This window comes from Anser brachyrhynchus (assembly GCF_964034855.1).
Source record: "Anser brachyrhynchus genome assembly, chromosome: 9".
In the NCBI taxonomy this organism is placed as follows: Eukaryota; Metazoa; Chordata; class Aves; order Anseriformes; family Anatidae; genus Anser; species Anser brachyrhynchus.
The window spans coordinates 19268527-19294253 of NC_137703.1; the positions used below are offsets into that span (position 1 = coordinate 19268527).

At 36.8% G+C, this 25727-nt stretch overlaps 1 protein-coding gene across 8 annotated transcripts in view; it reads right to left on the reverse strand.

The window, feature by feature from the left end:
• PIK3CB (phosphatidylinositol-4,5-bisphosphate 3-kinase catalytic subunit beta) overlaps positions 1-25727 on the reverse strand; it is a 109274-nt gene that overhangs the window by 27506 nt on the left and 56041 nt on the right. For all 8 annotated transcript variants that reach the window (XM_080605185.1, XM_080605183.1, XM_080605186.1 and 5 more), the window contains 6 exons: positions 16118-16303; positions 10948-11173; positions 9128-9351; positions 5653-5835; positions 5235-5405; positions 4258-4335 (listed from right to left, as the gene is read on the reverse strand). In XM_080605185.1, the coding sequence (XP_080461311.1) occupies positions 4258-4335; positions 5235-5405; positions 5653-5835; positions 9128-9351; positions 10948-11173; positions 16118-16270 (1035 nt within the window). In that variant the 5' untranslated portion in view covers positions 16271-16303. The remainder of the gene's footprint in view (positions 1-4257; positions 4336-5234; positions 5406-5652; positions 5836-9127; positions 9352-10947; positions 11174-16117; positions 16304-25727) is intronic.

The window sequence follows — 25727 nt, forward strand, 5'->3', positions numbered from 1 at the left end:
TGAGATACTTTTCAACTTACTCAACAACAGGCATAAGAAATAACACCTGGCTTTTCATATGACTTATTTCTTCCAGAAAATATTCCATGCCTAAATCAATATTAAATTGTTTTTATATTGATTTCATCCAGAAAGCAAACATTATAAACAGTTCACGTGCTAAAACAGTAACTCTTTTTTGTTTCATCATTTAATTAGCTATGCATCCTCATCAGGACCTTTCCTTTTCCCCTCCCCATGTATTCTCACCAAAATATTTTAGAAACACAGAAATACTGGAGTCTACCTCAAAATATATTTCATTATTCTTGGTCTGAGGACATTTTAAAACATGGTAACAACAGAGACAACTTGAAAAAACAAAGTCCAGATTTTAGAGAAGCTAAAACGAGCAGCTGAGTAACAGAAGAGATATTTTATACCTATTTTTTAAAAACAAAGGTGAGTCACACTTAATCGGAGTAGAATAATTTAGTGGCAAATCAAACATCATTCAATAGCAGAAGTAACTATGAATTACACAAAAGATTAGTCTCTTCCCATCTGACTATTTATATAGATGGAAAAATTGCATTTTGATAGCCAAATCAAAATATATTTGTTCAAGTAACATTGACTGCCAATTTGTAATACTGAATTATATTGCCACATACTACTAGTAATAATCTCTCATTTGTAGTAATAAATGCAATAAATTAATATATAAATGCTTTTAACTTAACATACCTAACATTGAAAGAAAGCATAGGAAACAAGCAACAACAACAGAATGAAAAAGGTAAGACTATTTGTGTGAATCTAAATTCTAATCTCCAGCTAGAACCAATTTGTGCTTCTAAGAAAAGTTTGGGGTTTTTCCAACTTAAGAAAAAAATCATTTTTGATTTAAACTGTTTATAGACATGTATGGAGGGATACTGATGACTGACATCAGAAATCACCTGTAATGGTAATAATAACGTACATAATTCCCAGGAATTCTGTTTTGTCTTTAGCACCCAGAAACCAACAAAACCGGCTAGCTTGAACTACAAAAACAAGGAACAGGAAAGGCGAAGGGAGAGAAGAGAAAAAGATGGAGTTATTGGCACTGAAATTAAACACATGATAGGTCAATGCTAAGATGTGGCTAATTCCTGCATTTCTGTTTAATAACATATGTACACAGAAAACTGCACGTTTCCAAGCTTCCATACTCTTGAATAGTTTCAGTAAGAATGACAAGGAGGTCTTCATTTTTTGTTGCCAAAACGACAAAGTAAGAAATATGTCAACTTCTTTTAGGTGACCTTCAAAATATCAATGGAGAAAGATAGGCAGTGAAGGAGAAACAGTCTATAGTCCTTTGGTCACCTTCAAAAAGAAGTTATCAATGTTACAGCTAGAGGAGTAAAAGGTAAATTGAATTTTCAGGTTCCTTATGTTCCTTAAACAGCCTTCCTAACATTCACTTTAAGCTATCATTGTTTCTGAGCACTGTTAGAGAAAGTGGGAGATGTTCATAATTTGGTATAATTTTTGGATAAAAGTAATTTAAATTACTATCACAGATCAGGAGGTTGCTGTCATAGCATAGGCAGAGGTATTAGGTCTTGGAGAACACCGTAGTAAGTTACACTCCTTCTTGACACAGGAGCTATAGGAACATTCATTATTAAACTGATTCAGTTGACTTGCATATATACATATAATCCCAATTTTATTCCCAATCACTGAAAGGAAATATTCAATTTAGAAGACATTCACATGAGTCCCAGTGATACTCATAAAACCCCCTTTTACCTATTTTTGGCATGCTTCCCCACCGTGAGTTATGAATAGCTACATGAGCATCCATGAAACAGAGAACACACTTTAAAGAAATCTTACTTCAGACAATCTAAGATGTATACAGACTATATGTGCGCATGCATACATATACATAACTATGTATGTATATATTCATGCAGTCAAAATTCCTGTTTACATTTATAGTTCTTTTCTAAATCTAATTACAGATTGCAGCATTATATTCTTCAAAAAGGAAATACTGTCTGTGGCTGATGCCAGGGAACCTACTAAAATTTGTTCACAGCCTTTTTGAAACAAGTCACCAGATGGTCCTTTACCAACAAATTTGGAGATTTATTATATGTTCAACTGAATTTACAACCAAATTCCTTCGCTGATTGAAAGCTATCTTATGACACTATGATTACATTTAGTGTGTTATCTGCCTGTGCTTTAAAACCAGTTAAAAGTAAATGCTTTAGTATCTACCTGATTTGTTTAAAACCAGGGTTTAAAACTCACATTTGCATAGTTTTTGATATTGTTCTTTGACTTCTTGACATCTGATATTATCACTTTGTAGGCCACCAGACTTCCCTGACCGGGGAAGTTTTTTTCACTTCGTAATTATAAAAAGATGTTTTAATGAGAAAAATTCAACTGATCAAATAAAATTTGATAGTAACATAGCAGCCTGGATATTTCTGAAGCACACTGCTGTTTTGCCTGCCCTTGACCAGTTCTAATTTTATGATTTCCATTCCTGTAAAATATAAGGGATTGGATTATTTTTTTTTTCTTGTCACCCTGACACTCCTTTTTTACTAATGAAATAGTATGTTAGAATGGTGCAGCCAAATAGCAAGACAAAAAGAAAAGCAATTTCAAACATCATGTATTTGGAAAATTCGGTGTTAGCTGAATGAAGTCACTGGTGCTCTAGGTGAAAATACTCAACACAGCTCACGCTGGTAGAGCGCTAGCCCATCTAACAAACATTTTGTTTCCCCACTACAAACACTGCACTTATGAATTAGTGGTTTCAGCAAAAGTGAATATTGGTTTGGTCCAAAGTACAGTGAAACTAGGGGAATAATAGCAGTGAATTAAACATCACATTCTAAGGAATCAGAACTAGGAAACAAATGTGTTCTCAATAGTGAAACAATTCCACAACAGTGTAGGTAGACAATGCAAAGAAATATGCACAAGCTTGCAAGATTAATGCATGAAATTTGGTAACTATGGCACTTAGGTTTTGAAGACTACAATGCATTCAAAATACTAAATACTCCTTAGATAGCGTCCACAAGAATCAATACTAAAGAACTATTAATTTTCATTGTTTCTCCTCAACATATTTTCTTTTTCCTCTAAATGTATATTGAAATTAATCAAAGCTTGTATTTTATAAGCGTGTGGTATATACATATCTATATTTAAAATATATAAATATATATGATAGCTACAATGCTTCTGGAATCCACCTTCTCCTCCTCCTTCCCTTTTATTTTAAGGCTCTAAGAGTCTACAGAGTGTAAGGCTAAGAAGATAATACTAATACATAGCCAAATAATGGTTTAGATATAGTAAAAGAAAACTTCTGGTTTTGCAGACATCCATTTCCACAGCCATGCTGTCTAATAGAGTAAAACTGTAACTAAGGTCCATTTAGCCATGTAGTAAAATGAAATATTCCTAATACACATGGAGGTTGGGACACTAGTTTTGAAGAAAAATGCACTGGGTATCTTGAACAAAGCATCTGAACAGCAAACATCAATGGCTAATTGAATTTCTTTTGAACTTACTTAAATAATTGTTTGTCAAACCAAATAAAGGAAATTAATGCTGTTCTATTTCCAAGGCAAGTGTCTTTTGAGGTCTTAAAGTAATTGTGCAAAAAACTGCCACGTGTTAACAACTTGTGGTCTGTGAAACAGTCAGTAGCCCAGTCATGTACATTTTACAGGAAGTGCTACTACAGCTTTCTTTTGTATGTGTGTGTGTGTACTCAGCATGTTTAGACAATAAAAGACAGACCGTGCAGAAGCATGCTATCAGTGCTTAGACTCACAGAGAATTTATTCTGGAGTACAAAATTACCTTAAGTTCCCATGAAAAATGTTTAGTATTTAATCTACTTTTGCTTGTCAGATGTTTATGGCAGCTTAGTCTGAATAAGCTTATTTCATACCAATATCAGTACTTACAGATATCAACTTAAAAAAAATAATCAAGTATCACATGAACACACATTTCATACTGTCTGTAATTATTAATAATGTTCTAATGTGCATATCCAACTTCAAACAATAAAGCAATACTTTTAGCAATAAAGCAAGATCTTAAGCCATAGCACCAATATAACCAAGTGAAAATACACTTTCACTGAACTTAAAGCGGTTTCATTCTGAATTCACTAAACATAGAAAAGCATTGAAATTATGAACAGAATGTCTTCTGAAACTAGAAGTAATTACTTACTTTGGCATTTTCTTCTGTATTTAGTTTATTACCCTTTAACAGAGTAATCTTGAAAGGGCTGCAAACATCCCATACACTCTGAGAAGGGAAACAAAGATGCAAGTTTTCTCATGATCAGTGTAACATATTTGGACCAATTTGATGAACTAAACATTTTTAGCAAAGCCATAATTACAAACTAAAAAATACAGATTTTTTTTAACATGAATTTGAATTCCTAAAAAATGAATTTGTTATCATAACTACACAAGCATAACAGATGCTCTAAAAGGAAAGAAAAGTAGAAAAAACACTAAGCTGAAGATACTGGAGGAAAAAAGAACATTCATTGCATATTATTTGCTGATAATTCATAATAACCCTTCAAATGTATTATTCACTCTCAATATACGCTAAATATTTAAAAGAGCAAAGCCACTTTCTTTAGAACAGCAGTACAGAACTTTTAACTGTGCCATAAAGCCATGGTATGTTTAACAATAAGGAAAGCACCACATTAAAAGAAAAGTTAGATTTATATGATGACAAAAGTTGCCATCATTGAAGTGGCAACAGCATGCAAGATACATGGGCTAATATAAGAGAACAGAGACCACCACTGTCCGAGCTAGTGGAGCCTACGCATTGTGTTGAAGCTGCAGAATACTGATCTCTGCAATAAATTCTCCAGTTGCTGGTACCAGATTATTACCTGCTCTTCTGGCTTGTGGTTAAAAGTAGAATCAACAGCAATGAAAAGGGGACAGTGGGTCTTTCTGTGGAAGCCAGGAAGAGGGCAAGAAGGAGGCAAGAGTACGTAAAAATTATCCCAAAAGCCACAAGGCCTGCTATTTCTGACAAGCAACTGGGGGCTCTGAGTAGACCAAGGAGACCTACACTGGGAAACAGAAGTAGCAGCAGAAATCCCAGGCATTGTGATTTATATTCCACAATTCTCTTTTCCTTTTGGATATTGCATACTCTCCACATCAACTTACAGTTGTTGTCCTTGTTTTTTTTGGTGGCAGAGGAAGAGGAAGGTTGGATGATTTTCGGTTTATGGCAGCTTCTATGGCAATCATCTCCTGCTCACACATTTTCTTTATGGTACAACATTCAACTAGAGTCAGCTGAGGAAGAGTCCTGTTCATCACACAGTTGCGTATATACTAAAAGACCATGGAAAATAGCTATTAACAGAATATTCCTACAACAACTTCTAAATCAAAGAAGCTGTATTATATTGCAAAGATACTAAGGAAATGGTGCATAAGTATTTTACAATTGGAAAGTGCAGCAGACAGGAGGAGGAAGCACAGCTTTGCTCACCATCTGATGGCATATGATGTATGGTGAAATTTTGGCCAAGGCTCCAGAAACTAATCATTACATTAAATTAGAAAGAGCTTTATGTACCTGAAACTGAATTAATGGGTGATCACCGAAAACGTACTCTAGCCTCCCACTAACTTGCAGCACATAATCAGCAGGATCAATTTCCTCATCTTCTTTTCCATGGATAGTCAAACGTTTTCGGATTGCTAGCTCGTTCAACTTGATGGGATTCATGTTAGGAGACACCTGAAAACTAAATACATCCTAACAAAACACAAACAGGGATGCTGATATCAAACCCATCGCCATCAGACATACAAGACTTAAACTGTAGCATACATAACGAATAAAATCTTAAGTTTTTGAAAATATCTGAATATATTAGAAATAAAGTAATTCAGGTAATTTTTAAAACAGTTTCTGATATATTTGGATGAATCTTTAAAAATAGGCTTCCAAGAAACATATAACTGATACAGATTTGTGCAACTTTAAGCTATCTTACAGTTAAATATTCTCATATGTGTCTCTGTTCCAACCTGAGCATTCAGTGTTACTGCTCAGTTTAAAATGGTCTACTTTAACTTTTCTACACTGTTAAAGTGTTAAAATAGGCCATTTTTAACCTTGACATCTTCAGCGCAGTTGGAGCAATAAAAGCTCCCAAAATGGCCAATTCTCAAACTATTTTAATATCGTAGGTATTTTTAAAATGCAGGACTTTATCCAAATTCAAATAAAACAAAGCTGAACAAACTATTTCAGATTTTCGTGCTATTTTTAGATTTTACTGAAACAGAATCAATAGCAGATCAGTAGCACATTTGGGGAACCTCTACTGGAAAGAAATTGATCTTTATATTAAACTTACCATATTTAGCCCACTCTGGCTTTCAATTTGTGATTTTGCATGCTTTAAATTAAGCTGCAAAGAGTTGTTTCAAATTCATAAAATTAAATTTTAGTTTGCTACTCATCTTACAATTTCTACTAAGCTATTGTCGTACTAGATGCATCATGGAATAATTCAAGGTCAAATGTGCATGTGGCTCATGTATATGTTTAAAATTCTTAGAAAACAAGTTCACATTCACAGCATTGGTCTCAATTATTGAAAAAGATAACTGACTCAACAGTGATTTAAAGGCTTCTAAATCAGGATGTTGATCTAGAACCTTACATTTTAGAACGTGAATGAGAGAAAAAAAAGTTATGTATGCATTTAATGGTATTTATCAGTATTAGATGTGTCATTTTTTCTCCTTTTTGGCCGCTACCTAGTTATCCTCTATATATCATTGTACTCAGAAGAAAAATAATGTTTCAAGTAATAAAGCAGAGTAAACTGTTAATGTGATTTATGTACAGAAACACTGTCTAATCTGGGGGCAGTACAGAAAACAGGCATAGCAGCAAATACCCATAGCATTCTGAATACAATGTGGAAAGACTCCACATTTGCAAAGCAAAATTCTAATCAAGCTTTTAAAGGCTATTTATGTATATCTATAGTATCTTTAGTTTTGATTTCTGATTTTAAAAAGGTAAAGGTAAGAAGTTACTGCTTTTTAAACTAGGGGAAAAGAAAGGTTTACATGCATTTAAAGAAATGTAAATGAAGGTCCTCTGTGAAATCTTTCTTCTCCATTCATCTACCATATTATGTTCTGCACACCTGTATTTGCAAATGTTGATTTCGTCAAGTTCTGGTGCTTGCTTTTTATTCTTTTTGTGCACGCATTCATGAACATGTAAACATGCTAAGAGCAGTTATTTACAAACAAAGTGTCATCTGACTCTCATTCTTATTACTCGTGTTTTATTTATATAGAAGGTTAGCAGTAAGAAGCCAAGCAGCCCTAATGGAAAAATCTAACTGTGTAAAGTCAGACAAAATTCATTTTTTATTTTCTCAGTTTCTGCATGGCTCACAACAGCTCCCCCTGTTCCAAATTCTGCCAAACAGTGAAGGCTTTCTTCTCCTGTCATAATTGACAGTGAGTAGACAGGGAATGAAACCTTTTCTTCCCAGGAAGTTGGTGCCCTGTGACAGCTGCTTTAGTTCCAACTTGTAGGTCTTTACATGTGTATCACAGAAATGTGGATCAGCTTCTTTCTCTTGCTCCAGAGCTGATTAGATTGGTTTTATATTGTTCTCTATTTCTTGCAGCGTTCCTACTGAAAGGACACAACAGTATCAATACTTTCCTATTTAATTCTCCTGAGATGATTTTTAGTAGTCAGCGCAAGTAGTTTGGAACAGAGTTTACTGCTCTAAAAAACAGCTCTGATTTGAACTGTTAATAGCTTTGAAGGTCAGAACTGGCAGCAGAAGCATCTGAAACATTTGAAATGTCAGCAGCCTAAGCTATTACAGTGGCAGGCAAATGCATTTTGTACCAGCATGAACTTCTGCACTCTTTTTGTACCGTTATCATGTGTATATATACACAATATTTTCATTAAAAGCTGACAAATACATATTCTCGTTCTTCCTGCAAAACTGCAAGTCCTCCACTAAGACGTAGGGGTTTTGTTATGTTGTTTGTGGTTTTTGCTTGTTTTTGTAAAAACACCTACGCACCCAACATCAGCCGGTTACTTACTGGTTACCAAGTGCAGTATTCATCTCTGTGCTTAGTGTTTCCGGAGTCAGGTATGATTTACTATTTTGGATATTTTTTTTAGCATTAATAAAGACAGTATCAGAAATAATAAAGCTTTGTAAATAAAATCAGCTTAATCATTAGAACGTCAGTACCTACCAACTGGGTCTAAAAGGACAATAAAAATAGTCTGATATATTTTTGCACACTTCTAAGATTTTAAGGTTCCCCGTGCTGACACCTCACTGTTACTAAAAAGAACAGTGTAAAAATGTGGATGAGAATTGGTAGACTCAGGTAGAATCAGAGCAACTTTATCATCAAAACAATGAAGTACAGTAGTTTTATGAGGAAACTAATTTTTTTTTTCTTTCAGAAATAAGCTATGGGGTCTGTTAGCTGGACTACAAGAAACAAAAAGGTAACTCTTGGTTTCAGTTAATATTTATTCATTTAGGGAATAATAATTCATCTTTTTTGCACTTATTTCTCAACTAATTAGCAGATTAACCCTAAAGATGTTAAAAAATGAACCACGCACATAAAGAAACGTTTTAAATACAGCATCTCCCAATTCATCAGCATCTCCTGGACCAACAACTGATCCCCAGTGAAGTCACACAATAATAGTTGGCCAAAAAAAAATGTGACAACTTGGAAGTATGTTCTATGTTTTAAATTAACATGAAATAATACAAAATGTAAGAGCTGTATATTTTCACTTTAAAAGCAAAAAAGTAGAACTACAATTTGACTTCAGAAGTTCAGTTCATGACTGGCCATTGGCTTCCTCCCTTTCTTTCAAAAGTCAATCAACCCGGTAAAAGAATTTGCTTTCTGAATCAAAAACCATAACATTGATATTCTATTTCTCTTGCATGATCAATCACATTCTATCTCAGATCAGAATTAAGAATAGCACATTAAATATGATGAATAACCATTCCTACCTGGCAGTTATCAAAATGAATGGCCACTACAAGATTTCCACTATACAGCTTATCTTGGAAGTTCTCTGGGATAACAGGTTCCTGTTCTGGTGGGTAAGTGTGCTTTAACCAGTCCATCCAGGAAAGACCCACGAGTGACTGTATTTTTTCCTCACTGATTCTCCGCATTTTAGCTCGGAAGTCATTCACTTCAGGATCTTGTAAGGCATCGAACTCATGGAGACCTAGAAGAGTACAGTCAAAGTGATTTGTACCTACCTGTACAGATTATCTATTCACCACCCCTCCCCAAACCTTTATTATCTTAAAGTAAGGTTGTATAAGTGGTTTTCTTCAGATATTCCATCTAAAGTGAGTGCTCAAAAGTGAGCTGGGTTGTACATCCTCCTGTACATCAGTGGACTTGCAAAGTTAGTTTCATAATTCCCATGCAGCCTGGCATGATTGTTTAAACAGCAAGAACCAATGCTTCGCTTAACATTAAATGGGAAATCCAACCTCACCCTGATTTTGAAATAGATTGGGAAGTTTAATGTCTCTCCTGACAAGAGACGATGCAAACAAAGCGCAGTAAATGCATCATAACAAATGCATATGGGAGGAAGTGTTTTTAAGCTATCATCTTCCCCCTCTGCCCCCTGAAAGATGACAGTGCCTTTTAGATTTTGTTTAAAAGGCAAAAAAATGAGAGTGGGACTGCAAATAGATAAATTTATTCTTGATTTTTCCAAGTGATTAAAATAAACCCTCTACTCAAGTAAAAGTGACAGCACTGAAAGTTCAACCAATCCAAGTCCAATAAAGTTCGTTTTCCAAAATATACAAAGGAAGAATACGCAGTGGAGAGCCCCCACTGCTGTGGTTCTTCAGTACTTCAGGAAGTTTAGGACCTGCAAGAGTGTTTCTCCCAAACTTTGAAGGACATTGTCCAAATTGCAAAAAGCACTAAACACCTTTTAGAATGAAACACTAAGTTTATAAGCTTAGACTGGAAGACATTTTTTCACTACTGAGGTACAGAATAGGGGTTGCTGAAAGAAGGATCCTGTGCAGCTACGGTAAGCAAAATATGCAACCAAAGAACATGAATTTCATGTAATCTCTCAGAATGTTTGAATGGTTAAACTATCTAACTGTTTCCATTGTTGGTTTTAACAAATAGGCAGACAGCATACTGCTGAAATCTAAACAAAACCTGCAGTCTTTATAAAAGAGCTAACAATGGTTCATTGTCTTAAAACAAGAGGTACGACCTCACATGACCCTGTCAATCTTTACTGTATAACCAGACTAATTTAAAAGCTGAAAATTCTGAAATAACATCAAGAACAAGTTACTGTAAAACCTTTAAAAATAGCTTTTCATTGTTTGCTGAAAATCAGCACTACAATTGAGAGCAAAACCAAGAATTACATTGTTAACCAACTCAGAAAACATGTATACCAAACCCATAGTAATTTCTAGTTCCCTCTGTGTATCCACTTTGTTGTTAGATGGTAACACTTTTCAGGGGTTATGCTTTCCATCACTTAATAATAATAATATAAATTTTTCTCCCATCATATAAGGTAAAATTTGCTCCTTTTGTGCAGTAATATCATACAGTGCTGAACTGCAATACAGAGTAGCTTTCACCAACTTTCAGACATTTCATCTTTAGTGTTTAAATTATTTTAAACTTTATTAATACTTGTTTGAGAAAGGGAAATTTTGTCAGGGACAAAAAGAGAAGGAAAATATTTTATTTTTTTTCCATTGTTAGCAAATAAAACCCTCTTACAAAACAAAGTTTTTGAAAAATGAAAAGTAAATGTAATTACCTTTGCCTATGAGGACACCTATTTTGGAATCCAACTTTTCTCCTGGATCACAATTCCTTGTCACTAGTTTAAGGACAGGAAGAAAGGGTCTAACATCACAAAGTCTTCGTGTTTCATCCTCTAATTCTTCATGTACAGCAGTTTGATTCACACATGAGAACATGTAAGAGTCAATCTCCATAAGGAGATGGAAGAGTGGATAGCTATGTGCCTGCTTCCATAACAGCTGGAGGGAAAAAAAAAATAGTATGTTTGTTAACTTGGTTCATTTTTATCCCTATATGTCATTATACATTTGCTTTGTCTTTGTTTTACTTTCTATCATGTGGTTATTTTTATGCAGTAACTAGTATGCATAAACATCCCAGAGGTTAAAAGTACACAGGGACAAGTAATGGGAGGTGATGAGAAGGGCAGCGCTAACCCTCATCCTGATGCTCATCCTGGCACTGACACTATACAGTCCCATTTCCAGAAAAGTTGCAGGACTGTGGCTGTCACTCACTAGGACAATAGAGCATTACTGATTTTGGAGGCAGATGTTTTTGGTGCCAACCAGCAAACTGTCATTCTCCTCCACCCATTCCCATCACCTCCTATCAAAGATCCTCCTTCCTCGAGACACATCTATACCTGATATTTACACACACACCCAGCTGCACCCAGCCTTGTGACGATTGTAATATATGGTCAGTGTGTTCCCACTATAGAACTGATTTCTGAATAACAAATCCCCTGTTGTCTGCAGAAGCTCAGAATAAATTTATTTGTAAGCTACTTGCAGGTCACCATCATAAATTCTTCCCAGACATTAAATTTGGAAACAAAATAGAACTCTCTTTTATCTAAATACTATTAAAATTTGTCTGTGAGAATGTTTTTGTCCTACTTTTAAAGGTTTAGATTTTAAGGATTTGTTTCTAAAACTTATTTTGAAACAGGAATTGCAGGATCAATAACAAACAAAATCTTTCTTGAAAAACCTTAAAAAAAAAGTTGAACTGAACTCCTTTTGCCAAGCTGAAAACACCTGCATATATTTCAGAGATTCATACGACCAAGTCTGCCTTCCAAAAATGTATCCCAGTACATTGCGCCTATCTGTGCAAAAGCTTTGTTTGGCCTAGAACAAAAATTTCTATTTCAAAGATATCAAAAGATACCAAATCTATGATTTCCTCTGTGTTATCCTCCATTAGCTAATTACATTACTTAAGGATCTGTGGTTCCATTTTAGTTTGAGTTGGCTATAATTTCCAGATACTAGTACTTATTATAACCCTTAAGCATCATAATATTTATAAAGATCAAGTTCCCAAAACTGACTCCCACTGAAAGCAGACACTCACCATCACCCACAGTACTGGCCTGGTAGAATTACAGCGTCTGCAGAAATTTATTTATTTTTTTAATTCCCCAGCCCTCAAATAATGGCTATTTTTCATTTTCCCCCACTTATTTTAATCTTAACAGTTCCTCACACAAGACAAATTCCTTACACTTGCTCTCAAGTCCTCTGTTTATAAATCCAAATATCCCCAAATTAGGGCTTGTCACAGCAATGTGCTGGGAACAAAGCTGTTAATACTCTATGCTACGTTTTCATTTTTGTTTGTTTTAAAGTCAGTGATTTCCATGAAAGTCCTCCTTTTCTCTGAAAAACAGCTAAGTATCAACAGTACCTGTTTATAAGCATGTTACGGTTCGATGTGTTGCAAATGTCAAGAAAGCCACACAGGTCCCTTATTGTTGGCACTTACATACATGTTTTTTAAATTCTTTATCAGTTGCAAGTACTATCAGCTTTTTCATAATTTTACCCACAGATTGTTATCTGACCAACTAAGCCGTTGTTGCCCAGGTTAACCTTTTACTACAACAACGTCATTTTTCTAGTCAGAATCATTTCAAGTATGTGAGTATAGCACAAAACATAGATCACTTCAATTCCTAGTAACGTTCTCAGTTCTTCTACAAAACCAAGTGGTCCACTGCTTAAAAAGAGTATTTTAGCATCTAGAAAGTTTCAAGCCAGGAGTACAATTAATTACTTGAAGCTACTACTTACATAAAGAAAATGATTTCTATCAAGAAGTGAACACCATCAGACTGAATAGGAATTAACAAACAACACGCTTGCTAACCAGGCAGTGGAACGGAATGAGAAATAACCCTTTTCAATTTTCTTTTAGAAGTTTATTATGCTCAAGAAGCAGGTTACTTGTTATTGTAAGTCACCTACTACGCTTTTCCAAAGTTACCCTCACGTGGCCACTATCCAATGAAAGGTCAGTCGATTATTCTTTAAACCTGTGGTTATTTCCTTACGTACCCCACTTCCTTCGCTTCATTTGGAAGCATTCCTTCATTTTTTTGAGTCAGCTTTTAAGACAGCCCAAAACAAGAGGAGCTTTTTGTGAAGACAAATTTAGAGGAAATTCTCCAAGCAGTTTACTTGCCATTTCAGCTACAGGCTTCAGTTTTAAAGAAAATGTAATTTAACCCAACCCCTAGTTGAGCTGTGAGTCAAGCGCTCCTACTTTAAGTAGAAGGACTACTATTTATTGCAGGAAAGACGACAAAGCTAGAAAAAGAACTAGTTCTCTGTGCTGCTGACATGAAAAACAGAGAGACAGCCACTTCTGTGTCATTTTCAGTGTCGCTCTCTGGTGTTTAGTGTTGTTCCATTAACATTTATTTTCAATGCTGAAATCTAATGTTTTCCCCCAGAAAGCGTCCTTCTTGATTCTCACAGCTAGTCACACTGAATCTTGATGTTGAAATTTGAATTTCCATCCTTATGTTTATGTTTACCAAGCCTAGAGGCAGTTTTCACTTGGAAACAGCAAAGTGATTCAACTCTTAATATAACTCTTCATGAGGAAAACTGCAAAAATTTACTTTCAATATTTTTTATTATTATTTTAATGGAAAAACTAAGTTGGTACAGAACAAACAAAATATTACTTTTTGTGCATAATACACACCTGTTACTAACCAGCCTAAGTTCATAAGTTCTTCATGTTTATTAAACTTGAAGGAAAAAAAACCAACAACCCTAAAAACAACAACCCTATTACTAAAAGGCTTTAAAGCAAGTATTCTTGCACATGTCCAGCTTTAATAACAAGCCCTTTTTCAACAGTCTGTGACTTTATTACTAGATGGCATTACCTAACAGCAAGACTCCAATCTCAATCCATATCAAAGGAAATGGTTAAAAGTAACCTCTTACATGCAAGGCAACCAGATTGCCAGATTTACTATACCACTTAAGAAAAAGAAGTTCTTTTAATTAAGGAATTCCATGGATCTACAAAGATCCATACATGTCATGCCTAAAATCCTTCAAGTGAAATTTGTACTAAAGGAAAAATTAAGAGTGATGTGTCTAAATTAAAGCTGAGAGGAAAGGAAGAGCAAAGAACACGCAAGTCATTAAAACAAATTCACATTATTTTTCCATTAACAATATATTTCACAGGAAAAAAAATAAAGACAAATGCAAGCATGAGGTTACGAATTTTCTGTAACAATAATAAAGTTAAATGGAATCAGCCTGAAAAAGGAAGACATCAGTAAGGTCTAAGAACCCATAGTTCGGTGAGCTATTTTAATGCTACCTTCATATTATCAACATATGCGTGGCAAAAGGATGTTACAGAGTTGTGAGAAACTATTTTAGTTTAATGACTTCTGGATCTAAGAAGCCACAATTATATGCACACTTTCAACTTAGATTCACTTAGATTAGAAGTCTTTCCTTTATCCTTTCAAGTAATTTTACTACCCAACTTCTGTCTTTCACGTAGTCCAGAAAGGAAAGATGGGCTGAAGGCTAAAGGTACCACACTCATCCTCCAGAGATCTGCTTCCCTGCCCGCCACTGCCATGAATTCCCTCTGTAACCTGAGGGTATACCTATCCTAGGCATTCTATTGCTATGCATTTTTGACCACAGAAGTAATTCCAGGAAATATAACTGTGATAAAATGATAAAAGTATTTCTTCTAATAAAATAAGGGATCAATGAAGAAAGATCATAAAGCACTAATACAGCCTGTGCTCCTCTGCAGTGACAGGCTCAGATAAGAATGCACATAAATTTGTCCCTTCGTCTTGACTGTAAGTTTTGTAAGCTCTCTGTTTATCCTCATCAACTTTATTTCGAACATTTTCACAGTCAAAACAATGCACCAAATTCACAGAATTTCCATAACTTCAGATCTATGTTACAGCACATCAGTATGAAAACTAACACAGAAGTACTCTTACCCAGTGTTACAAGCGTGGGCTTAAAGAGTGCAGAAGATGTTATTGTTACTGTGCTATCCCCTGCTAAGCATTTGAAAAACACCAAAAACAAGAACAGATCAAATCCACTGCTCAAATTTGAACAGAAAAAAAAAACTTGGAATTTTAGCAACCAGATTTTATTAATTCCATCCTTTTACAATTACACAAGATATTCTCTGGGTGAACTGTTTGTAACACTGTCTTTCAAAATACAAAATCCACAGTATCACGTCCCAAAAGAATTAAAAACGTTTAAAAAAATAAAAAGGTCAGTGCCCTTCTTTGGTAAAGAAAATTGTTTCCTTTGAATAAACAGACAAGGATTTTTCACACTCATTTTAGAAAGAGACCTTTCACACAGCAAATAAATCAAGGATTTTCATTCTTTTTTTTAAGTGATGCCCCAACAAGGCACTTGTACACAAACTTAAGAAGTGGCATACGTAGTTTTTAAGGCATCCACCTTTGGTGTCCATCAAACGAAACAGGAGCACAATATATGACTTCTATATTAAAAATCAAATCAGACACAGCATCTCCTGTTTCCACACTTATCAGAGAAATGTTAAATAAATGTACAATGTATTAATGGTATGTTAAAAGTTTAGATGTAGCAATTCAGTATTAACATAGAACAATCATGGTAATCTCTGCTGAAGTGTACCCATCAGCAAGAAGGTTTTTTTTGGACCTTGACGTCTGCCCAAAAACATTCAAAACCCCCAGAGACATACATCTGTATCAATCATTCTGCTATGAATGTACCTTTATTTTTTATGCCTACCCAGATTCACTACTTGATTTGCCAAAAGGCATATAAAAATCAGAAACAGAACACATTCCAAATATAAGTTAATTGGCCATTTGGTATTACCTGTTTAATATGAGATATGGTGGCATCTCGAGGGACATCCAGGTTGATGTAGATTCCAGTGGGCAATAGGAAGTCCACAGATATTGAGCCATCAGCACCAATCTGTGAATCCACTGCCCAGATGTCAAGGCTGTCTGTCACGGCAGGAGGCATTATGGAATCTCAACAATATCATAACCACATGGCCTTAGGAAAAAAAAAATTTAAATTCAGTATACTTAACCTTCTATAATTAGACACACATTTTAAAGCTTTTGGAAAGTTTACATAAGTCTGCTTGTGCAGCTCAGCTTGCAAGTTTAGGGTCTCAAATGCTAGTATTGCAAACACATATTCATAGTTTTACTCATTAATTCCATTTAGTATAATAAGAGCACTTGCCTGGTAAAGCACTCTTGTTGTGGTGCTTACATAATTTATACTAAGCTATAAAAGAAAAAAATAACTAATTAGAGGCTAGCTAAAACAAAGTCAGAAAATAAATTTAGATTATCATCTCCTTTGAATTCAACTCACTGTGTAAACTACACCCACTGCAGGGTAGGGGAAAAGCCTTTGTGCCATCTTCTTCATCTCACTTCCCTGGATTCTTGATAACTTGTGCTTTATATTTCAGTTTTTCAAATTTCAGTTTTCAGTTACTCTTAATAGTACTACTAGTGGTTTGGACCTTCCAAGTCTCATCTTTTCAATTAATTCTCTCAAGATGAGTGAACAGTGATTGAAAGGGAAACACAAGTATTTAGCTTCCTCGTCATCCAGACAATGTCCTTCAGCTGGCAAAGCGATGGGAAGTTGTAAAAGATTGTACCAAAGGTTTCTCCGAGAAGGACAGAAGAATTTAACTCCACAGCTGTCTAACTCTTGTTGGACAACACGATGAGAAACCACCACTCGTTGAAAAAAAACAAGCCAACCCAAACCAACAGATTGTGGTGCAACTCCACTACGACTGCAGCTTCCCCCTACTTTCATCACTCCTTCCCGTCTCTTCCGGATCCCCTCCCTGCTCTGAAATCAGGCCTTCTGCTTTACAAAAGCTGTTTCCCTCACTACAGCACCAGCAGAAAAAGCAAGACGCAAGCAATACACTGGGCTGCTCTTTACAGCATCACAGAGCATCATCATGAAAAGAGAAAAAATAAAATGAGCACAATGAGCATATGAAATCCGGTCAGTACCAGTGACTACATGTCAAAGAAGTCTGCTTAACATTTTATTTTTCCTTTTAAGTCACTATGCAAAATCCATCTTTAAAAAGGAATCCTTTCTCCACATGCTGTACGTGTATGTATACCTTCATCAGTATGCACCTGCTTCACTTGGTCATGCCGTAGAACTATAGATAATTATTATGCTGTGCATCAAACTTCCCAAACATCTATGCAACACATTCATGAATAGTTTTCCAAACCCGAAGCAGTTCATTATTGTTTTTCTTCCCAAAGCAAGCAACCAAGAAACCTTAATAGCACACTATAGCGGAAGCAGAGGTGCTTCACTCCCCTCCCTCTCCAGCTTCTCATCCTTTTTCTTTGGTAAACAGCTTCATTTCAGAAAAGTCACAGCACCAGTAAATAAATCCAGATGTTATGATGCACAGAAGTTAATGCTTCGTTAAGTTAGGTTTGTTTGATATTCTTATTTTACAGAAATACAACTCAATTTAAAACTCTTTAAAGTTGCTAGGCCTTTAAACCAAACAATCCGTTGTCGCACGCATCATGGTCCTCACTGACAACAGGGACACAGAAGTGCTACTTCAGGAAGTCTCTTTGCACTCTTTGATTTGATACAGACAGCTTGCAATGAAATAAATCAAGCAAAGCCAAGCAGCACAGGGCAAGGCTGAACATGCCTACAGCGGGTAACGCTATACAGCAGCAGCACAAAACCTGCTACAGCTGCATAACTTGTTATTGACAAATAAGCTATTCATATTTTATAAACATTACCAAGGGCTGCTCAGGGGTAATTTTTACTGATCATCATTTTTAAACAGCTAGTACCTTTTAAAACCACCACTCCAAAATATTCCCAGTCCATATCTTTGCATCATTCTTAGAACTGGTTTCTATCCCTTCAGATTCTGGAAAAATACAAAACGGTTCGTTTCGGCATCTGGACAATTTTAGGAGAAGAAAACCTCCAGGACAGACAGAGACTGTACTGGTTAGAAGGAACTGAAACCTCCTAAAGCTCATCAGTCACCAACGGAATAGCAAGTCTAAACCCCACATGGTGCCCAGCTAACTACTGAAAGCAGCCATTTGTTGCTGCGCCTGTGCTCTCGGCTTGCCTGTTAAAAGCTGGTTAGATATGAGACACCGCACGTAAGTCTCACCTCGACCTGCCAAGTAAACACACTGAGTAACAAGACCCATTTGAAAGCCTTTCTGTTCAGCCTTCCTGAAGCTGCGGAGACGTACGTGAACATGAATGCGACCAACACATCTTGTTACTACGCTAAAGATATGGATCTCAATGCTGTGCTTCTACTAGATAAAATTACAGTACATTTTTTAGTAAAAACAAACAGGAAAAAAACTTTTAACTTTCAGAAAACAGAAATACATAAGTAAACATTTTTACTCAACAGATGCAACAATTAGGGAGCTTTTATTATCATCATCATCAAACAATAGTTTATTATCATTAGGTTCTTATTTCCAAAAAATAATAATAATAAATAATTTAGATGGAATCAAAACAAAAAGGACTGGGGGTGAGGGGGAGCAGGTAGACCTGGTGACAAAAACAAGTCAGGCATGAAAATACCTTATCTTAATTACTAGATCTTTACAAATCCATCCCTTCACTCATCCATGGATCTGTCTTGGTGAGTGATCTCTTTAAGTTGGCTAAAGGAAAGAAATAAAACTTAACCCCATCATGCAACACATAACACTATAAAAAAAAACAAAAAACACAGAACCTACCCCCAAAGTCTTAGGAAATGTGTAGTTCCTTATTACCAATTAGTTTATCTTCAGCGAGCTACTCCTTAAATGGGGTATTACTATTCAACTTTTTGTGTCCATATCTTTGCTTCAGTTTTGTTGCAACTGACAATAGCAGTCCCAGAAAATTCACTGGAATGATCTAAAACTAAAGCTTTTTCATACTTGCGCTCATACTTGCGTAATCACAGCCTGCTGGCAGCTGCTTTCCGCAGTCATCACGGTAAAGCTGACTTATAGAACATATACCTTACTATAAAGTACTAGTTTAACAGGAGCAGAAGCAACGAGAAACAACATTAATCTGTTCTATGTAGTTATTTCACTTGTAATTTCTATTTTAACTCAGCGTAAGTTATTATATATCGGAATCCTCTTCTGGAGGTTTTCCTACGACATCTGCGATGGTTGCAAGGTTGGTACACCAATGCAGGTTGAAAATTCAAAGAAGCAGGACTTAAAAACGCCGCTATGTACCTCTAACCTAGACAGCACGAAGCAGAGTTAGAAAGTTCTTCTAAGGTATCTGCTTACAATTACTGACTTTCAACACAGAATTTAAGAAGTTTCTGATGCGTCTTTACATTTTCAGCCAAAAAGGGAAGAGCCATCGTTACACCGATCTGAGCATGCTGGGAAGCTATTCTTGCTTTCAGGCACTTACTTAATATTTCCTTCCTCAACGAAACAGGTTAGTGCCTTTCACAGTCAGCACCCAGTTTCCACCAGGAGCTGACATCACGGGGGTGAAAAGAGAGCAAGTATTTATGCGGAGAACAGCGCTGACTGCCAGCCCGAGGTGGCTGTGAGCGTGAGTCACGGACCGAGCTGCAGAACGCACTGTGGCACTGGTGCCGAACCAACAATATCCCATCCGGTAACCGAAACAAAGGCAGAAAGCCATCTGCATTGGGAGCAATAACACAAGGGACAGCTTAAACAACTTCCAGCTAAGGGGAAAAAAAATCAACAATCAAACTAATACTAAGAAGCTATTTCAGGCTCTTAACCTCATAGATATTTCTGTCTACAGTCGCTGTAAAAACAACTTCTTATACAAAAGAAGGAAGTAATTAAAATAGTACTTAATCTTGGCAACAAATATCTAATCAATGATTGCTTTAATTCAACAGGGGCAGAGCTTAATACTAAATGTTTTTCTTATGTCACAGGTGCGTAGCACAGACAGCATGCAAACTGTAAATTTGCTCTGAACTTTGAGTTACACATTTCAGATTTAAATATATGTTTATGTAAAGATAAAGCTCAAAACTGCTCAGTCTATATTTTACTATACCATAAGAAAGAGCTGCTTAGGCTAATGGAAAGAAACGGAACACAGTTTAGTAGGTCATCTCCAGAACAATAAGAGAAACAAAATTTAAGCGTCATCTTTGTATTTATGTATTTAATGTCCGCAAACAAGAGGCCCTACAACCGGGGTTATCAAACCAAGACAACTGCCTGCAATTTTTCCATCTGTAAGTATGTACATCTGGTACATGTATCAAGCATTAAGACTGAACCAGAACAACTAACCTAGATGCTGAAAGCTTGTAGGATAAGCCTCCACACCATGCCATAAGATGGTTTTCCTAACACTTGCACAGCATGGTATGGTCAGTACAATGCCAGGCTGAAGGGGAACGGCTGCGCCCTCCCTGCTGCCCATGCTGGTGGGAACACCTCACTGGGACCACCCTTCTGGGGCAGCCCAGACTTAAGCCATGCACCAAATAACTCTTCAGTTGCTTCCAGCAGTGAGAAGGATTCCCAAATAAAAAACAATTAAAGTACTAAATGACTACACTAAATGAATACTCAATAACAGAATTCTAAATACCTTAATCTTGAATTCCTGCGGAGTGTGAGAATTTCTTCTGTGAAATCAATGTGAAAGTTACAGAACTTAATTTTTTGGCCTTTCTCTGCACTATGACCTTGATCACAAGATAATCAGACAGTTCAAGGAGGCAAAGACAGACAACAGACCACAAGCTCTGAGCAGCTAACCAGAACAGCTATGTGTTCCCAGGCACAGGGTTCTTTGCTGTTGCTTCTTTGTTTTCAAAGGACTTACCATGTCTAGGCAGACAGAAGAAATGGCTTTAAGAGCTAAGTCTTATTCCAGAAGCCAAGAGACCTTGTAGACCTTGCAGGTCCACCCCCACACTCCTCAACAAAAGCATCTCTCATCATCTAACAACTTGGAAAGGAAAAAAAATAATAAATGGTTACCACAAGCAGGCTGCTTCTTCACTGATTCCTAAGAGGGCTTCGGGAAAGATGACAGTCAAAAATAAGCTACGTATCTTTCTGTAAATTGCTAGCCACAATTTTTTTTTCCCTAAGTTTTTTCCCCCTAAGCAAACATGGAACTAGAACCCTGCATGCCTGGGCTATACAATGCAGGTACAAAAAGGGGTCTTTTTAAATAAAATGCAGACAAAGCTGTCAGCAAATGTCAGGCACCAGCAGAACCACTGGGACGTTTCACAGTATCAGGTAACAAAACCCACACGTTAAGAACTTCCTCACGCATTACAAGACTTAGCATTTAGACTAGAAGGATCAGTAGGATTTGAAAAGGTAGGCGAGATCAGCTTGCAGCAAACTCAATTCCCTGGCGAGTACTTCAGAGAGCTCAAAACCACCCAGCTGCAAAGGTTTCACACCACTGCAGTAAGTGATGGTAAACTGAGTTGTACCTGTGTCATGCAGTCACCTTGCTCATGCAAAGGAATTAAAACCAGGAGGTGCAAATATCTGACATGAAACCAAGTGCCGTCCAAGAAGATATGAGGGGCAGAGTGAGTTTAGTAAGGGGGTGGAGATTTCACAAGGCTATCCTGAACCAAAGAGCTGAACAAGAGTCCTAGCACACACAGAGGATCTGTCAGGAGGCACTGCAGAAGGTTAGAAATGGAGTAACAATGCAATGAACTTGTAAAATGTGCCCAGGGAATGTCTAGAAAGCCCCTGCAGAACTTTTTTTTTTTTTCTTGATGAGTGTCACCAAATACTAAAGCAGGCTGCCCAGAGAGGTTGTGGAATCTCCATCCTTGGGTATGTTCAAGACTGCTGGACAAGTACAGGCATGACCTGAATGAATACTGAAGCTGAAATTCAACCTACTACTTTAATAGCAATCCATGCAGAAGTTCAACAAAGATAGCAGAGAGCAGACCCATATCATTAACCAGGAAAATTATAGCTACTCATTTAGCTGAAGAAATTTAGAATCATTTCCAGTTCTGAAAGATAGGCTAGAACTAAAAACAAGTGAATGGTTTTACATGCTTTTATATTTTCTCCTCTTTCTATTGTCACCTCTTTGAATTTCTCCATACCTCCTCATTCCTCAACTGTATCTCAGAGAAAACAATGTTTTATGTTCTAAATAATTCCGAAAGTTCTTGGCGTTCATCCAACACAACTGGATCAACATCAGCATCAGTTAGTTGTCTTCTGAAGAAAGAAAAACTATGTTGACTTAGAGATATGGAAAAGAAAAAGAATTGATAAGATAGGAGACAAGAGGAAATTATAGTTTTTGTTTCATCCATTAGATAATAAAACTAGCTTTATTTCCCTTTAAAATACTTTGTCATATCAACTAAAGACCTAGACATTCAGAAGTACCCACAAATTCACATGGATCATAAGCAACAACCAACATTAATCCGTGTCAGGTAAGTTCTTCTAAAACTGACGTACTGAAAAAAGCACAAGTTCTGAAATGTCACACTAGGCCATTAAGTTAGAAACTCTCCTTTATACTTGTGACCTCACTACTAATCCCCTAAGACCCATCCTTTGAGGTGTATTTTTCTGTTATTTCAAATTAAAAGAACACCAAAGTAAAATCTAACGCAACATTTGATCAATTATCCTGAAGCATAAACAAAAAGAAACTAGTAAAAGACAAGTGAAAGAATCTGCAAGGAAGCTGGTAAATATAAAAACCCACGTAACACAACGTTGGAGGAAAATTCCGACACCTTCAGTTATATCTCATAGCAGCCACACCCCAGGGCTGCCTCCTAGCACCAAGCCAAGGGAGGGCTTGGGGGAGAGAAATCCCTTGTGTATGAGGAGGATGGTTTCCATATGAAGAAACTTTCATTTACTTATTGCTTCATCTACTATTTCAAACAGAGGCACATTTTAAGAGCACAAATACACACAGCTTCTCAGGTTAAAAGTCATTTACATTTGCTTATCGACAAAAACCATAAACTCCTGAACACAGCCTTATTTTTATTTTTTTCTTTTCACTACGAATATTAGTATTTACATGGACAAGCGGCAAAGCAGAAACTAGCTTATTTTGATTATGTAAAATCTAAGAGCACTCTGCTCATCCAGCTTTTTGCTTTATATAAAGTTATTACAACTGCTGTGCACCACATTCCAAGATGACCATCACTGTCATCAATACTGCCTTTTATCTACTGCTTGCTCTACCACGTGGCAGTCAAGGGGCAAAAAAAAAAAAAAAAAAAAAGAGGCTTGCAGTAGTGAAAGCAGTTGAAAAAGGGCCACCCCATCCAGACACACAAGAACAGTGTTGAAACAATACCTTACTGTCCCAAACAGACTAGATGACAATCTGACCACAGTAATTTTCTAGGAAACAGCAGCAGCATATCACGTAGTCTAAGCAGAAGAAACACTAGGCGCTTACACAATATAATCTTTGTAATCATTTTTCTAACTACGCAAACATCTAGTACTATAAAAAGATAAACACGCTACGGAGGAAACATTTGAGAACAAATAAGGGAAAAGAATCTACCAGCAAGGATGTAAAAAGAGTAAGAACATGCAGGAAGGCTTATGTCCTATGAAACTTACGAAGCATTTAAAAAAAAAAATCAAAGGCAAAACTCCTCCTTTATATTTGAAAGAATTCAGGTTTCTTCTGGAGACTCGGGTGAAGTCAAATACACACAGGAGGTCAGTGTGCCTGTTTGTGGCTCTGGAGAACGACATCCTCTTCTACCGAAATGGTAACAAACTCACAGCTGCTGCCACAGCAGAGCTGGCGGGCCCAAGCTGTCTGTTCTGCAGCTAAGAGACCAGCACCAGTTTCAGACAGTTGCAGGGGACTCCCACTTCGCTGATTTCCACTGTATTTGCACTGGCTGTAACAGGATCACCTCAGACACCTCTTCGCTCTCCCAAGCCCCTTTGTTTCCCGCGTGCAATCCCACGTAATGCGTAGCTCGCTGGGCGAGCAGCGTACAGTCAGGAGAGCCTTCCTACCCTGTCGCCCACCGCCCTGGCCACACAACACAAGAGCTATGCGGACAAACACCATTTGTTTTCCATCGAATCAGGGAACAACCTGACTCACCCTGTGGCATTCGGGCACTACAGCCGAAGCAAGGGCGGCATGAGAACAGCGCTGCTACCTTCAGCAGTAGCCACAGAGATGAAACTAGGCGAAACGGAACTGCAGCCTGTTTGTTTAGAGGTTTAACGGGACAGGGGAAAGCACCTGTGCTAAGCAATGCACGAGCTAACGACTATTTTCTGTTCGCTAGAACTCACGGTTCACACCGGATTACTAGGAGCCCTCTTTTAAAGATGGGATCTGGTGCACTGACCATTAGAATCATCACAGATGATCACAGAATGGCTTGGGGTGGACGGGACCTCAAAGACCCCCTGGCTCCAGCCCCCTGCCCTGGGCAGGGCCCCCTCCCACCAGCCCAGGCTGCCCCCAGCCCCATCCAGCCTGGCCTTGGGCACTGCCAGGGATGGGGCAGCCACAGCTGCTCTGGGGAAAGGAGTAAGTCACACAATAAAAAATTACAGTTTATTCCATATATTATGTCATACCATTCTGGCCTTCTGAAACTGAATAGTCCAAACCGCTTACAAATTTAAAAATAAAATACAAATAACTTGATTGTAAATACAATTGCCTAAATTAGCAAAGCTAAGATTTTTCCACTCCAGGAATGTCATGGTTATTTATCTATAATAGCAAAGACTTTAAGAATTTAAGATATCTACAGTGTAGCCTGAGAAGTTACTTTTAAAGAGCATGTGTTACTATAAATATTTCCCAGCAGTTTATTTCAAAGCTGGCCCTATGGAATGGAAAATTAAGCGCCCATTTAGTCAGGATTCCTCCAGAAATCAGAATAAAAATATCATTTCGTTTTCTTAAAATATCTACACATAAAAAACATAAAAGGCCTTATTTAAATGTCTTTCCCTCACAGTGCTCAGACTGGTAGCAAGAGTAGTCTCTTAACTATTCAAGTCTCGACTCTCCCATTCTCCTCATGAAATATAGATAATTTTCCATCAATAAAAAAAGAAAATTACTGGGTCTTTTTTCCATAGCCACGAATTATTTTATCCATTCATCTTGTGTAACTTTATTTCTGTATCAGAATTCCTTTGCTGTACCCACAGCAGCATGTATTACATTTTAAAAATTGGAGCCAGGGTTTTAAAACCACCACAGACAGAGTTTTTATTATGATACTAATGCCTCTAAATGAAAGTGGGCCCACTTTAAAAAAATGCTGAGTGCTTGAAGTTGCAATTGACTTCAGCAGGATTTAGAGACAAGACAAAAATGCAAACATTAACTGATTTCAAATTAAAATATAATTTAATTTTCAGCAACC